The sequence below is a fragment of the Mastigoproctus giganteus genome, chromosome 4 (genome assembly GCF_048544385.1).
Source record: "Mastigoproctus giganteus isolate SK-2022 chromosome 4, ASM4854438v1, whole genome shotgun sequence".
Lineage (NCBI taxonomy): Eukaryota > Metazoa > Arthropoda > Arachnida > Uropygi > Thelyphonidae > Mastigoproctus > Mastigoproctus giganteus.
Window position 1 is genome coordinate 43666550 of NC_143578.1, and position 14036 is coordinate 43680585.

The following is a 14036-nucleotide window of genomic DNA, read 5'->3' on the forward strand; positions in this document are numbered from 1 at the left end:
AACCACTGTTGGAAATAATTAATAATAAGTACGTTTTAATGGTAGTGAATTTTCTCGAAGATTGGAGAGCACTAATAGGAGCTTCCTATTGTGAACTTCACGGTATTGTAAAGCTAGCAATTAGAATAAGAAAGCGTGACTCCTTATCAACAGGAATGTCCTGCAGCAGAACAATACCGACAGCCATGTTACCAGACATTACAATGAGTAGAGGATTTGAAATCTGTGACTCTGCTACATCCGCCTTAAAGTCTTTGGTCTTCTGATATTACTTAGAAATATTTCCGGGACGAAACTTAAAGTTCAAAATGGTACTTAACTGTTTATATTGTTTTCTAAAACACCCCTTTCGATGGAATCAAAATCTTTTCAGTCATTTAAATAAATCCAGATTGTAAAATAAGAATATTATTACATTAAAAATAAATTTTTCCTATGTTTATAGAGCGAAAAGTTTTTATGCTACCGAAATTCCATTTATTAACAGACTATTCATCCTCTACAGTATATCCTATCTGTTGGATTGGTCTATTCGTGGGAGAAGACCAGTGCATCTGGAGGAAAACTTGTCAACCTAAAAAAAATCAATTGTAGCGTACATAAATGTCTCCATTTATCTCTATACTGCCAGTCTTTTAATGTCTGAAATCCTTGGAGAAAACCTGCTATTTCTAAAGTGAATTGCGAGTTTTAATTTACCCTCCTAACACGTTAATGGTAATACCTAGTAATTTAATCTGATTTCAAAGATAAGCTGAAAACTCCTTTATTTCGTATTCTTGCATGTATCTATTTACGGATTCCTTATTCATAAACTGGTCACGTTCTTTATGGTGTAATTTTAGACCATTTCTGAAAGCCAACGAATACAACCCATGCCATCAGGAATAATTAGTGTATTATTTGAACATAAGTGACGTGCTCCGTGTCACGTAGTTCCGCATGCCATATTCCTACACAGCATATCGTGTCAGCTGTCATGGTGGCTTCTGATAAACATTCTGTTGACTTACCAAACGATACATATTTTATCTTGTAATTCTCGCTTTAGAAACAATGGCGGCGTTATGAACACGACACGACAAATTGCACGAATCACTATGGAATGTGGAACGCGTCTGGTTCTTACAATTTCTTTTTGCCTAATCAGATTCTTTATAGGCAGTTCATTTCTTTGGATTTAATTCATTGTTCTCTATCTGTTATAGGCTTCTGCTGTCATTCTGTTGTGGTCTGCATCGACCATACCGGAGTGGAGAGAATGTTCTGGAGAAGGAGAGGAATTCCCTCTTCTGGGGAGTGGAGAGGAATTCTTCCCCCCTTAGAATTCCGAGGAAATAAATTATACAAAATGCCTGACATTATACTGTACACAAATTTGATCATATTAATAATATAAAAAATATATACATTAAGAATATAAAGTTATCGTCAGTACTTTTCTTCAGACTTTTCAAGCTTAACCACTTTTATTCCTCTCTAGAGTTTTCTATTCCGCTGCTTTCTAGAGCTCTCTCTCAATCCTTTGTACAACTAGCGTTATTTTTTGTTGGAATAATTAGGAGTGGAACATATAAAACAACTGTAATTACGAGTCTTTCGGGAACCAGTTCTTTTCAGCGTTTTGATTTCTCCTGCAATTTCGGTGGAGTCGTGGAGGATCAGTAATTTTCCCAATTCTTTTTATGCCTCGACGATATGGTCCTCAGCACCCTCATCATACCAAGCCAGGTTCCTCTTCCTGGAATTCTGGATCTTGAAATGGCTAAATAGGGTTGCCGGGCTAACACCTACAATCTCAAAATCTGTTCTGGTCACCAATCTTAATACGCTTCCTTAGAGGTATGTCATCTTCTCTAGGAACCTTCTTACCCTCTCTCAGCTTCTATCCGGAAAACTGAGGTCACCCGATATATTGGATATCATCGCCAGACCGTCCGACAGGAGAAGATGCCAGTCCAACACCACCCCATACAGATCGAAGCTGCGTAGCATGTCCTCCCTGGACATGTTTCCACATAACTCCTTCCAAATATTTTATAGATTAACCATAGACGTTGAGAAACTTTGCAAGGACAGAACATACAGAGCTTCCATTCTTGCAGACATGTATGCCTTAGTCATGCTCTAGGTGAACTCTCTGTGATGCCGCACTATCCACGCTCCGATGTATCCGTATGCACTTTTTTTTGTTGTAACTTTATGTTTTTGTATTTGTTGTAACTTTATGTTTTGTATCTTCACTAGTGGCTGTTTAAGGCCGTATATTGTATCTGGCTCTGTATACAATGCATTTGTCTGTATTTTATGTTTTATCTCTGTATGTAACTCATGTCCTCTAGCTGCATAGCTGTAAAGGGACATTTCTTCGGAAATAAACTGATATTAATAATTATAATAATAATACAGAAACGTGTGGACATGGCTCTGAAAATCCCTTCTTGCTGCGTTAAACCTTACTGAAGCCGACCGGGCTAGCCGAGTGGGTAAAGTACCTGCCCGGCAACCCAAGGTCGCGGGTTCGATTCTCGCCTCGGGCTTGGATCAAAGTACTGCAAAAACCTTGGGAGGTGCAATATGGCCATAGAAGCCGATGCGCCAACAACTACCAAATCAAAAAAAAAAAAAAAAAAATCACCTTACTGAATTTTTTTTTTGCCAAATAAAACGTATAAAACACATATGTTTTATTTATTTATTTATTAAATTAATTAATCTTTTTTTATAAAAATTCACCAATTATGAAAATTTCGAGCCTGGATGCATGCTTCATCTAGACGGGTGAGTGATTTGGTAGCGGTATACTTCAGCACTTTGAGTATGCTGAAGTAGCTCATCCTAAGTCTTCAGGTCAGTTCTGTATTCTAGTTGTGTTTGATGTCCACACAAGATCTTCTGAGAAACAGATAGTCACGTGACTGAATCGTCACAAACTACTCCCTGCTGAAGAAAATTTTCAGTCAGCCAAGTCCTTGGCTATCTTCCATGATGTGAAGTGCCCCCATCATGCTGTTCTTAACTTTTCCAGTGATGTGAAGTACTTGTGGAATTTATATTTTTGTATCAGGTTCATGACATTTTCAGCATAAACAGTGTCAAATGGCAGTTAATATTTATATGTTTAATATTTTTTTATCACAGAAATTAGAACAAAACTTCGCAACTCTTCTCACGTACACCCTGTTGGCTGCAGTGTCATTTTAAAACAGCTGCCAAACACGTAACTCGAACTTGATCAGTGTTATCCCTTGTGTAGTGCTCACATATCCGACACTTTTCATAAGTAAATCGTATCTTTCTACAGTGACATAAACAAAACTGTATCTTCTCAATGATTCTTCCTCGTAGTTTTATAATATTCTGTTGGCGCTGTATTCAAGTATGTAATCTTTTTAAAGTATTTTTTCCCTAATAGTCTCGAAAATTAATCAATATTCTTAGTCAGTTGCCTCTATATTTTGAAGAGCATATTCGTGTAGGGTGTCGGGATGCTAACTTTAAATCCGATAATATGTACTTATGGTTTATTTCTCTATATTTATTATCCAATTCTATAGATTTTTCAAGCAAATCTTGGTTTTTATCAACCTAAAAAATTTTCTTTGTGTATCCTTGGTATTTTATTTATATTATTATCATTTTTTTCTTTTTGTGCTGACGATCGCTGAATAGTAGTATCGATCCGCAAAACTATATGCTTTCCACATTCCAGACTGCATATATGGAAAGGTTCCAGTTATCTCTCGTTATACACAAAGTTATATATAAGCCTGACTTTGTTTAGCATAAATAATCAGTTCTTCTATTACTACTTTTAATGCCTTCCTGTTTCTTGTTAGTTTTCTTTAATTTTAGTCAATTTTTTTTTTCTGTTTGTAGTTAGTTTCTTTTTGTTCTAGTCTTTTTCTGTATATCCCATTTACTTAAAATCTTTTTTGTTTTAGCCTCTTTTATTTCATTTATCTTCTTCTTTCAGTTCAAGTGAATTACTGATCTGTCTCTTTCTGTTGAAAAGCTGTCCTCTTGTATAATTCAATGCTTACGTAAGAATACATATACGAACAGCTAATGGGCAAAATCCCCCCTCCTTTGAACCAGTAAGAAATCTTGATAGTGTGCAGTGAAAACGTCTTAAGACACACACACACATCTAACATAGAGAAATCGATTCTGACCGAATGAATTTGCTTCGTGCATCAAACCTTTTAATAATGTATAGTTAGATATTGCCTGTCTGATTACCATTGTAGTAAAATTCCTCCGAAATCCCCCTCTGTCTTCTCCGCCCTCAAAGAGACATCTTAGTTTGCTGTATAATAAAAAGTCTGTTGAAAAGGAAAACTGCTTCTTGTTATGTTTCGAAGAACGAGTCAGTAAGCTCGAAATCAGACGTTAAATTGGATTTGAGTAATTCCTTCTTCATGTTCGCTGACCTAATTCACAAACAGAACTAAGTTAGCATTTTTTTTTTCTCTATCTGTAGATTGCTGCTGTTCTTTTGCTTTTTATATATATTTTTTTCGATGTTAGCCCAGAGTCGGTACATTCGAAATGTATTTGATAATTTTTTTTAATGTGTTCGGGCCATGTTTTCTACATCTCAATAAATTAAAACCATCAAATTCGTTAAATTTCTTTCTTCATCCTTGACTGAACATTTCGTTTCAACTACCCACTCGAAGTGCAGTTTATCATTGGACTTATATGGCACTCAATTAAGTAACTATGAGCAAAATTAAAACGGCTGTGGGTAGAGGGAAAAAAAATCTCTAAAATTTAAGATGCCCGTGGGGAATAATTTTTAACGTCATAAGCTCCATTATCAAAAGATAAATTTAGATTAAAGATTAAACTGGATAGCAAATGCTCCACTTATAGGAAATTTTAACTGAATAAACCCTTGGGATAAAGACTGAGGGAATTATGAAAATCGAACTTCGTTTTCTTTTTTATGCTGATGATGCAATATCCAGTATGTACCTGCATGGTTAACCACTCATATGGAGGTGACGCAGGTGACCTTTATGATATGCCGAACTTCACATATAACATACTCAAAGAACAGCTGGTTAGGACTATAATTTTATGTAGACAATCTATAAAATATGGTAGGTTACACTTTGGGTTTACCTAAATATAACATCAAATAGGTCTCCGTAACCGAGTGGTCAGGAGCAGGAGTGCAGTAGCACACGCTCTTTGAGTAGACTGGGGTTCAAGCCTCTGACTGCTAAATACGGTCGATCTGCCAACCCTCGTTGGACCAGCATGGCAGATTATCGTCCATTTTCCTCAACGTAAACCGTTGAGGAGGCTTTCATCCTGCAGTGGATTGATAATGGCTGCAATTTACCAGTTTAACATCAAACAGATGATATCTGAGACATTTCAGTTTCCTTTCCAAGAAGAAATTATTTAGATTTATCCATCGTTATGAGGAAATTCTGATTACAATAGGCTATGGTATTGATTGCATTAGAAAACTGCTACAATAATAAGTGACATCCATTTGTATGTAATTTAACAAGTTTATTTATGTTAATTATTGTAAAGATAAAATTATATTCGTACCTCCTTTGGATTCACAGCTGAGGCTGAGCGATGAACTTTCTTTTAGCGGTCCGATTACTCCGGATACTGTTTTGTTAGCTGAATCTTTAATCACCACACTCTCCGGAGGAACTACAAAAAGGAAGACAAATGTTAAGGAAAAAAAGAATATGAAAAAAAAAATGCAAAAAATTGTTTCGTTACGGCAGATTATATAAAAAAAATAAACACACTTCTTCAGATATTTACAAACATCGTTGTCTAACATAGGATGGGCATAGTATAATGTATGGAAGTGTAACTTTTTTTTCTTTTAAATACGTGATATAAAAGGCTGGAATGTCATTCGGTACTTTATCGCTTTATCTATAGTTGCTAATATCAAAATAAATTGTCAGTATTTTTTTTAGAATTAGAAATTTGGTGTTGTGGATTTTTTAAAAATTTTTCTTTGCAAAGAATAGTATACTAGACTTTCTAAATCATACAGAATATTCTAATCGACACATAAAAACAAAATGTCCATCACTTGGCAATACGCCAAGTGAGTGAATCTTTGTTTACTGTTGATTTGCTCTTATCATACGAACAATACCATTCTGCATTCTCCAGTTGCTCGGTTTAGAACTACTATGAATCTAGCATAAGTGCAACAAAATGGGTTTAGCCAGGCAACAAGAACAGAAAAGTGAAGCTAATACTTGCGCTAGGTCCCTCAGGGAAAGTTCTGGTAACTTTTCTGAATTAGAATATGAACCTAGTGTATGCTGTCGTTTTTCCCTCAAGACCAGTTACTTCTGTTGCATTTCTTAGCCGTACTTCCCCCTTTTAGCTCATTATAAGCTATCTTTTCATATTCTTCTGCAGCGAGCGTTACGAACAATTTTTTTCTTTCTCTTCCGCACTCAAGGCTGTATCGCAAATGGCACAATATTCGGTGAAAAAAGCGCGAAGTAGCCCTAATTTTCATGGTGTGTGCTTCCTTTCGATGCGGTCCATTTCTTCAAAGGGATGGTACGTGATTGCATGCATACTGTATATATACGTATTAACTTCCGAAACTACTTCCCAAATGCTTTGGGAAGATTACATGTATAATGAAGATGATAGGCAAAAGGCGGGAAACTTTATATCGGCTATTTTTTCCCAAGTAAAGTAAATGTTTGATGCATCGCTATGGGAGATTGATGGTCCGAAGATAAATGCGTTTCGGGCATATATTTCATTTTTCTCTCTTTGCCAATGCACGCAGACATATCTGGAGCATTAAACAGACTCACGCTTGAAACAGCAGAGCAAACCTGCTGGGAATGTATATTTATTCATTACTCGAAGTACTCAAAGAATTATGGCATAACTCTATTTACTGGAGTGGAGAAGGAGAAAATTATTTCTACATTGCACAGGTGCCGAGAAAAACAGCGAGGATCTAACTGATTGAAAACAGAATAATTAATATTACAATGAGATTTTAATATTGGGCAACTGCTACGTGAAATAATTATAGAAACCATTTGGTGGGCTGGCATATAAAATTAATAGAAATGGACTCTTTAAAGATAAACATTGTCTGGTTCGCTGCAAGACGGCCCTGTTTTAGTGTTATTAGGTGTAATACGATATTTACCTGCATATCCTTGCCAAAAATTTAGGAGCACCACTGTATGCATGCTGTTCGCTGAAATGAATGCTGTTCGCAGACGCGATGTAATGACGCCTAACGGCCTTAAGTGAGTTAAAGAAAATTCTAAACAGTCCGACTCATTTGCAATTTGCTATCTTGTTGTATTATTATGTTTGGGAGAGAAATTCCAGGCTGTAAATTAAACTATGCTTTGCACCTCACAAGTTCTATATAACACCATAGAACATCAAACATTGTTGAAACTTTTGTGACCATGTCATATTGGATATTTGGGACAATTTTGTTATGGAAATTCTGTGGGACAGGATCCCGAATAAATCCCCATTATAACGCAAAGCCTCAATGCCAGACTTGTAGAATCCGGCTTGAGGAGCCTTTTCCAATGGTGTCTTGAAGAATTAGCCAACCCAACCCATGGTCATCAACTGAATTCCGTTGGAAACCTTTGCAAAGAGATTAACTGTGCAGCTGGCGACTAGTCAAAGCAAGACTAGAGCTAAATATCAGCTTAGCTGTTTGCTATAAAGATAGGCGTTTAGCAAAGTTGAAACGTTGGAAATAGTATATAAGAAAAAAAAAAATCAATATGTCTATTTAAACCTACGAAAAGGCAGAGATAACAGTCTCTTGGACTCAATTCGTCATCGAAGCTAAATTAAATTATTCAACATTTTTTCAGTGTTCTACTGCTCTAACTAAATAGCATTCTTCAATGCTATTTAATTGAAAAGCTCCAACTACGAAGGTTGTTGGAGCAAACAAGGCATCGAGAGACAGCGCAGACCGTTGTGGAAATAGCTTTACCAGATCGGCTTGCCTTTCTCCAACAGGTAATCTAATTTTGGACCCTGTAAATGTTTGCTCCCGGAACATATGACCTGCCTCCTCCCCTTCTCTTCGACCCTTGCAGCAGATAAGAATGAACGTGCTGTACGCAGAGCGTTGCATAAAGAGGGGAGGGTTCCACATATGAGCTACTGTCACAAATCCTCTTTATATAAGTTAATTCACAGGGATATGGGAATGGTGTCGTGCCGGAAGAATCCTTCTCTGGGAGGAGTGGCAAATCTTTTTGTGGAAAGACGAATCTCGATATATGGTATTTTCATCAGCCAGGACTTGGGTGTGACGTCAACCGGAAGAACCTTTTGAGAAGGGCTGTACTATCGCAAGTGAAAATCACGGTCTTGTAAGTTTGTTAGTTTAGTTAGACATGATTTTCATGATAGGTGTTGGTAAATTTCCACTTACCAGCCATTAGCAAGTAGGTATGTTGTATCCTGATATCATCTGTATATTTTTAAACGAGTAAAATGATACTTGCAATTGATACATAACAGATTACAAAGCGTGACAGACCAACGTAATAAAATATGACAAATAATTATATTATAAATTAATTATCTAATAATTATGTAATAATTATAAGTATGTAATAAACACTTAAAAACAGAATAATAAAATAACAAAAACAGCAACCAAGGCTGATCAGTCGTAAATGGAAAACCCCTTATTCTTACAATGTCCACTTTCATAAATATCCTTGTCTCTCAGAATTTGTATCGATTAATCCGCAAAGTAAAATAAATGCTAATAGTGTTGAATGGAAATACTCTCGTGAGTCTGACTGTGTTTTTGGGGGCTAGGTGAAGAGGCGCCCATTAATACTTGGATTTTCTGTTATTTCAGGTTGCCGGTCTGGACTATAAATTTTTCCTGCGACAAGTTTATAAAACATAACGATATTATTCTCTAGTCTGCGCGGGTAGCAAACCGAGTGGAAAAGGCCCGGGTTCGAATCTCGTCGATGACGCGAAGAACTTTAATGGGCTTTTGCACTCCGTGGCTGAGTTAGTCGGTGTCAGGCGTAGATAGCAAGGTTTTTCTCCCAGAAACTGGGGTTTTTCTTCCAGCAAAATAGACAAATCGACCTTAGAACACACGCAATTAACAGATATAAGACACACAGCACGGCAGATAAATATAATTATTGGGGATGGCCTAAAAATAATAGGTTTTTTTTTTATATTATTCTCAAAAAGCCTCAAGTCCATTAGGCGGTTTCAATGTTGCGTTATAGAATAGACTTGGACGTAGTCAGAGACTGACTGACAGCGATGTAAGCACCGTTCTCACCACACCTGGTGGTAAAGGCCGGGGTTCGAATTCCGTCAGTCAGTGACGCGAGGAATTTTTATGGGCTTTCCACTCCGTCGCTGAGTTAGTCGGTCTAAGGAGAGGCATGGTTTTTCTCACAAATACTCTAGTTTTCCTATCAGCAAACAGGCAAATCAACCACAGAACACACGTTATTTAGAGATATAATATATACTGTTCAGTATATGTACGTTGCTGATGCACATAAAACTCTACAACAACTGATAGTGACTCGATTGAGTCACCTCCAGCATTCCATGTTTAAATATCTCGTGTCACCTCCAGCATTATGATCCAACATTCCATGTGATTTAGGGCAGATGACAATAATGTAGCAGCATACATTGGTACGGTATAAACATGTTTTGCCATATTTAATCAGAAGCTTTTTATCTAATACCCCCTGTCATGTAGCCTGATAGTCCAAGTTGCTGTCAAGGTGTGTTTGAACACCAATTCCCGGTATTTTTCCAATTTGTCGTTTTATTTTATAGAGGAACATCAATAAATATAAACACTGCATACTTGCAAAAATGAAAATAATAAGTCTGTCGGAATCTGTTATTATTATTAGCCATATGGTGCAAGGAAGCTGTAGGCGTTTTCTGCACAAGCAAAGTAAAATAAATAATTAAAAGAATAATAAATAAAACATAAGTAAATCCACACATCACGTAGAAACAGCTGACCTTTGAATGCTCCCAAACTGTTAGCTTCAAACTATCCATGGAGGTAACTTATTTCTGTGGTTCCCAACTCATTGAACAAAAGAAAACTTCCTACAACCCAGTTATGCTGCTTCCTCCGTAATTAGAATTTATGCTAACTAGTTCTAGAAACATATGTTTCTATGAAAATTTCACCTTAATTCATTATATTCTCCCCTCTGAGAGCAATAGTGCGGTCCCTTGGGTTCCTAGTTACCAAGCTGTGTATCCTAGATATTGAAAGTATTTCTTCATATAGGAGCCTTTTTATCAGGTTCACCAAGCTCTTTGCCCTTATGTGGACCCTTTCAAGAATCTCGATGTTATTTTTTTAGGTATGGACTCCATACTCGGATACGGTGTTCCTCTTTATATCTACAAGCAGATGTCCTATAAATCGTCGATAGGACAACATGGACCCTCTTTGCTACCTGTGTAAACTAGCTGCATGTCTGACTAGATAGTAGCCCCAAATATTTAATCCAACTCCTTTTAATGTGTAAGCGTTGGATTGATCTGTCATTAATCCAACTCCTTTTAATATGTAAGTCATTTTAGGATTGCTATTTCCCAAACCTTGCATTTTGCAGGATTAAAACATAGCTGCCACTTTTCTGGCCATCCCTGAAGCCTGTACGAGTCGTTCTGAAGAAGCCCTGCACTGTCTGGTCGTTGACCTCGATTTTCCTGATTTTGATATTATTCTGCAAATTTTGGCGTCACACTTTGTGCCTCTAAATGATTTCATGGAAATAATTTAGAGACACAAACATCAGTAATGTTTGTCTGCCGAGGGTAATATTTTTCAGTTCAGGTCTTAGACCAAATTCAGGTCTAATAACCAGATCGTTTTGTTTTTTCTTTTCCTATGGAATCAAATAATAAATTGTGCATATGGCTGGCAGTTTGTTCAAGATGTAGACCAGTCTGAGTATTTTTCTGATGAAATGTAGCAGGTGTCCATTGTTCAAAGATCCACTTCTGTATTGAGAATTTTGTTGTCAAATTAAAAATTGTTTTGATGAAAAAATAAACAAATGCATCGGCACATATGAATTGGCGGAAAGTGTTTTAGGAAGATTACCTGCTATATTGCAGGCCAAAGGAGGCGCTACACCGTTATTAAAATTTGTAAAGTGACTTCGTATTTCTCTTTAAGTATTCCTGTACTTTTGGTAATATAGTGTATGTTTTTCCAGAATGATTTACAACCAGATATCGTTCTATTATACGCCTGCATTGTTATTGAGAGGAGTATCGGAATTAATGGCTATAGTACGCAGACTAACTATTGGTGGGTCAATTAAGTGACCACCAGTCGATATTTCATTGCGGTGAGAAATGAGCGTTTGATTCCAATACAGCTGTGCTGTAATATCCAGATACTTCGATTTAATCGTCACCTTTATAATGCAATGGGAAGTATATTAAATTCAGAATAATATGTATGGCGGCATTCAGTAAACAGGAATCGCGATTTACATTGTAATTAAAGCAGAGGATGACCAGATTTCAAAATTTGGAAAGCTAGCTATTGTTAGTTTTCTGTTTATGCTGTTTAGTGAAATTTTGCAAACATGCCATGAAACACGTCGTAACTTTTGCGTATTGCAAAAGTTGCGATGTATTGATAGGGCAACCTCGACCGGTCCTCCTTTCTATATAATTTTTAAATAGCAGCCAAGATTCGCCTCATCCCAGACGAGGTCTGAACCAGGAACAGCCTACTCACATGTCTCTCCCCCTCCTGACATCACTTTGTGTTAAGGACTCTCTGAAAGAAACAGTGATCGATAAAGCACCACTTTAAGCAGTCAAAAGTCAAAGTGCTGTAGTGCATTTACGCATGCGTACATATCGTCTCATTCTAAGTTGTTCCTGTGAGATGGACTCTGTGCGGTAGCAGTGATTATCAAATAGTTCTTGACGAAACAAGTTAGTATTTTACCACCCAGCTAGTATTCCTTTAGGTATGGTCCCCCTTTACTGTATTCTGTTCTTTGACTCAAGCTAGCAATGAAATATCATCACTACAAGAAATGAAAACTGTGAACGGCTATTACAAAACTGATGGGCATTCCAGAAAGTGCTCTATTGACCTTCAGCAATTCTGACAACGAGGTATCTGTACAGAGAGAGACTACATTTGGAGGAAATAAACTCTAGTACTCTAGTATATAAACATATAAACCTGATAATTGTTGTTTCTTTTTTTTAATACACTTTGTATGGAAAAAATAAATTTAACTTAATTAACCTAATGAATTCATAGATTAAATCTAGTTTAATTGCAGTATTGTTAGTTTTACATAGACCATGCACACTTCGTGTGTATTATTATGTAAGACTCGTGAACGTAGTATTGCTTGTGAAGATGTACATAGAGAGAAAAAAGAGACTTAAAGAAAGAATAAAATGGACAGACGACAGCTTGTTGATGTGAGAGGCCCACAAAAAGAGAAAAGAATCGTGCATTTTTTACAGACGTCTCAAATTCTGTCAAATACGAGTGCAGTACAACAGTGGTGTACAAAAGGATGTTTCGAAATGTACAGTACATCGGGTCCTATCACGGATGGGATATAGAATTAAACAGCTTCATCAGGTTCCACTCTTATCGGTTAAAAACAAACAACTATCAGTCCGCTGGGCGCAGGAACGCCGACATTTGAAGAGTGGAAAAAGGTCAGCTATTCCGGTCAGTCACAGTTCCATGCGGAAGTTAGACCAAAGTATGGCGACAGCAACATGGACCCATCGTGCCAGGTGTCGACACTGCAAGCTGATGATATAAATAATTAGGGTGTGGGGAGTGTTTTCGTGGCATACGTTACTGGCGGACCAATATCTAAATGCCACAGCCTATTTGAACATTTTCGCTGACCAGTTGCATCTGTGGTTGGCGACAACGTTCTTCCCAACAGTTTATGCATCCGATAATGGTTACTTACTCGTACAGCAGGATAATGACCATGCTACAAGACACAGATCGTTCAGTAATGTTTCCAGGCGCATAGAAGATGACTTTATCATATTTTATTGGCCTACTCAATAACAAGATCTCAACTTGATCGAAAACATGTGTAATGAGGTGGAAGTAGCTATTTGCAGCAAGGATCTTCAGCCGTTCAATCTGTGCCAACTGAGGGATGAGATCAATATGGACAAACATCCATTTGAAACACTTTCGGCATCTCATAGATCCAAGCCCCGACGACTTGAGGCTGTTCCGATGGCTAAAGGAAGTCCTGCTTTCTATTTGATCGGTGTACCTAATAAACTAGCCACTCAGTGTATAAATATGTTAGCAACAGAATTGGGAAATAACCACTCTTTAGCATTTGCCGTTTGATTACTTCTCTAATATTCTGTTAAGACTATTTACACATTCATCGTGTTCTCTGCAGCTGGAGAACATTCTACAGTCTGTTGTTGGCTTTATTAAAGGTATTGACGTCCAAGCTGTCTTTGATTGGTGGAACCCAAGCTTTAAGAGAAATTCAGTTCGTTGACATGTTGACAGTGTTGTACAAAAGAGTGAACATTACATTATTCTCTTTGTCATTACAATGTCTGAATGCTTACTACATTAAAGAGAATCTGATAGTTCCCATAATTCTGGAAGACATTTCTGATACATATTAATTAATTATCGCTGGAAAGATTTCACTATAGTCCATCTTTCTATTCGTCCATATACAGATATTGGATTTTGTTGTAACCTCCGCAAAGCATCTATCTATCCTCTATAAGTATACTGACTTTGGTTACCAACATAAGTAGTTTGTTTTTGTGATAAATGTGCACTTTTCTGCATTATATAAACGCATTGTAAATTCTTGTGCAGTGCAAGCATTTACCATGTGTCCATTTGTAAAGTTCTTTTGGCAGCATGTCAACTACGTAAGAAAAATGCCATTTAAACTTGGAAAACTTTCGGATAGAAAAGTCAATCTATTTTGCTTTAATAGACATTG

General features: G+C 36.9%; 1 protein-coding gene across 6 annotated transcripts in view; it reads right to left on the minus strand.

Moving 5' to 3' along the window:
• LOC150086677 (synaptogenesis protein syg-2-like) overlaps positions 1-14036 on the minus strand; it is a 416888-nt gene that overhangs the window by 192630 nt on the left and 210222 nt on the right. For all 6 annotated transcript variants that reach the window (XM_090372685.1, XM_090372684.1, XM_090372683.1 and 3 more), the window contains exon 3: positions 5572-5682. In XM_090372685.1, the coding sequence (XP_090228811.1) occupies positions 5572-5682 (111 nt within the window). The remainder of the gene's footprint in view (positions 1-5571; positions 5683-14036) is intronic.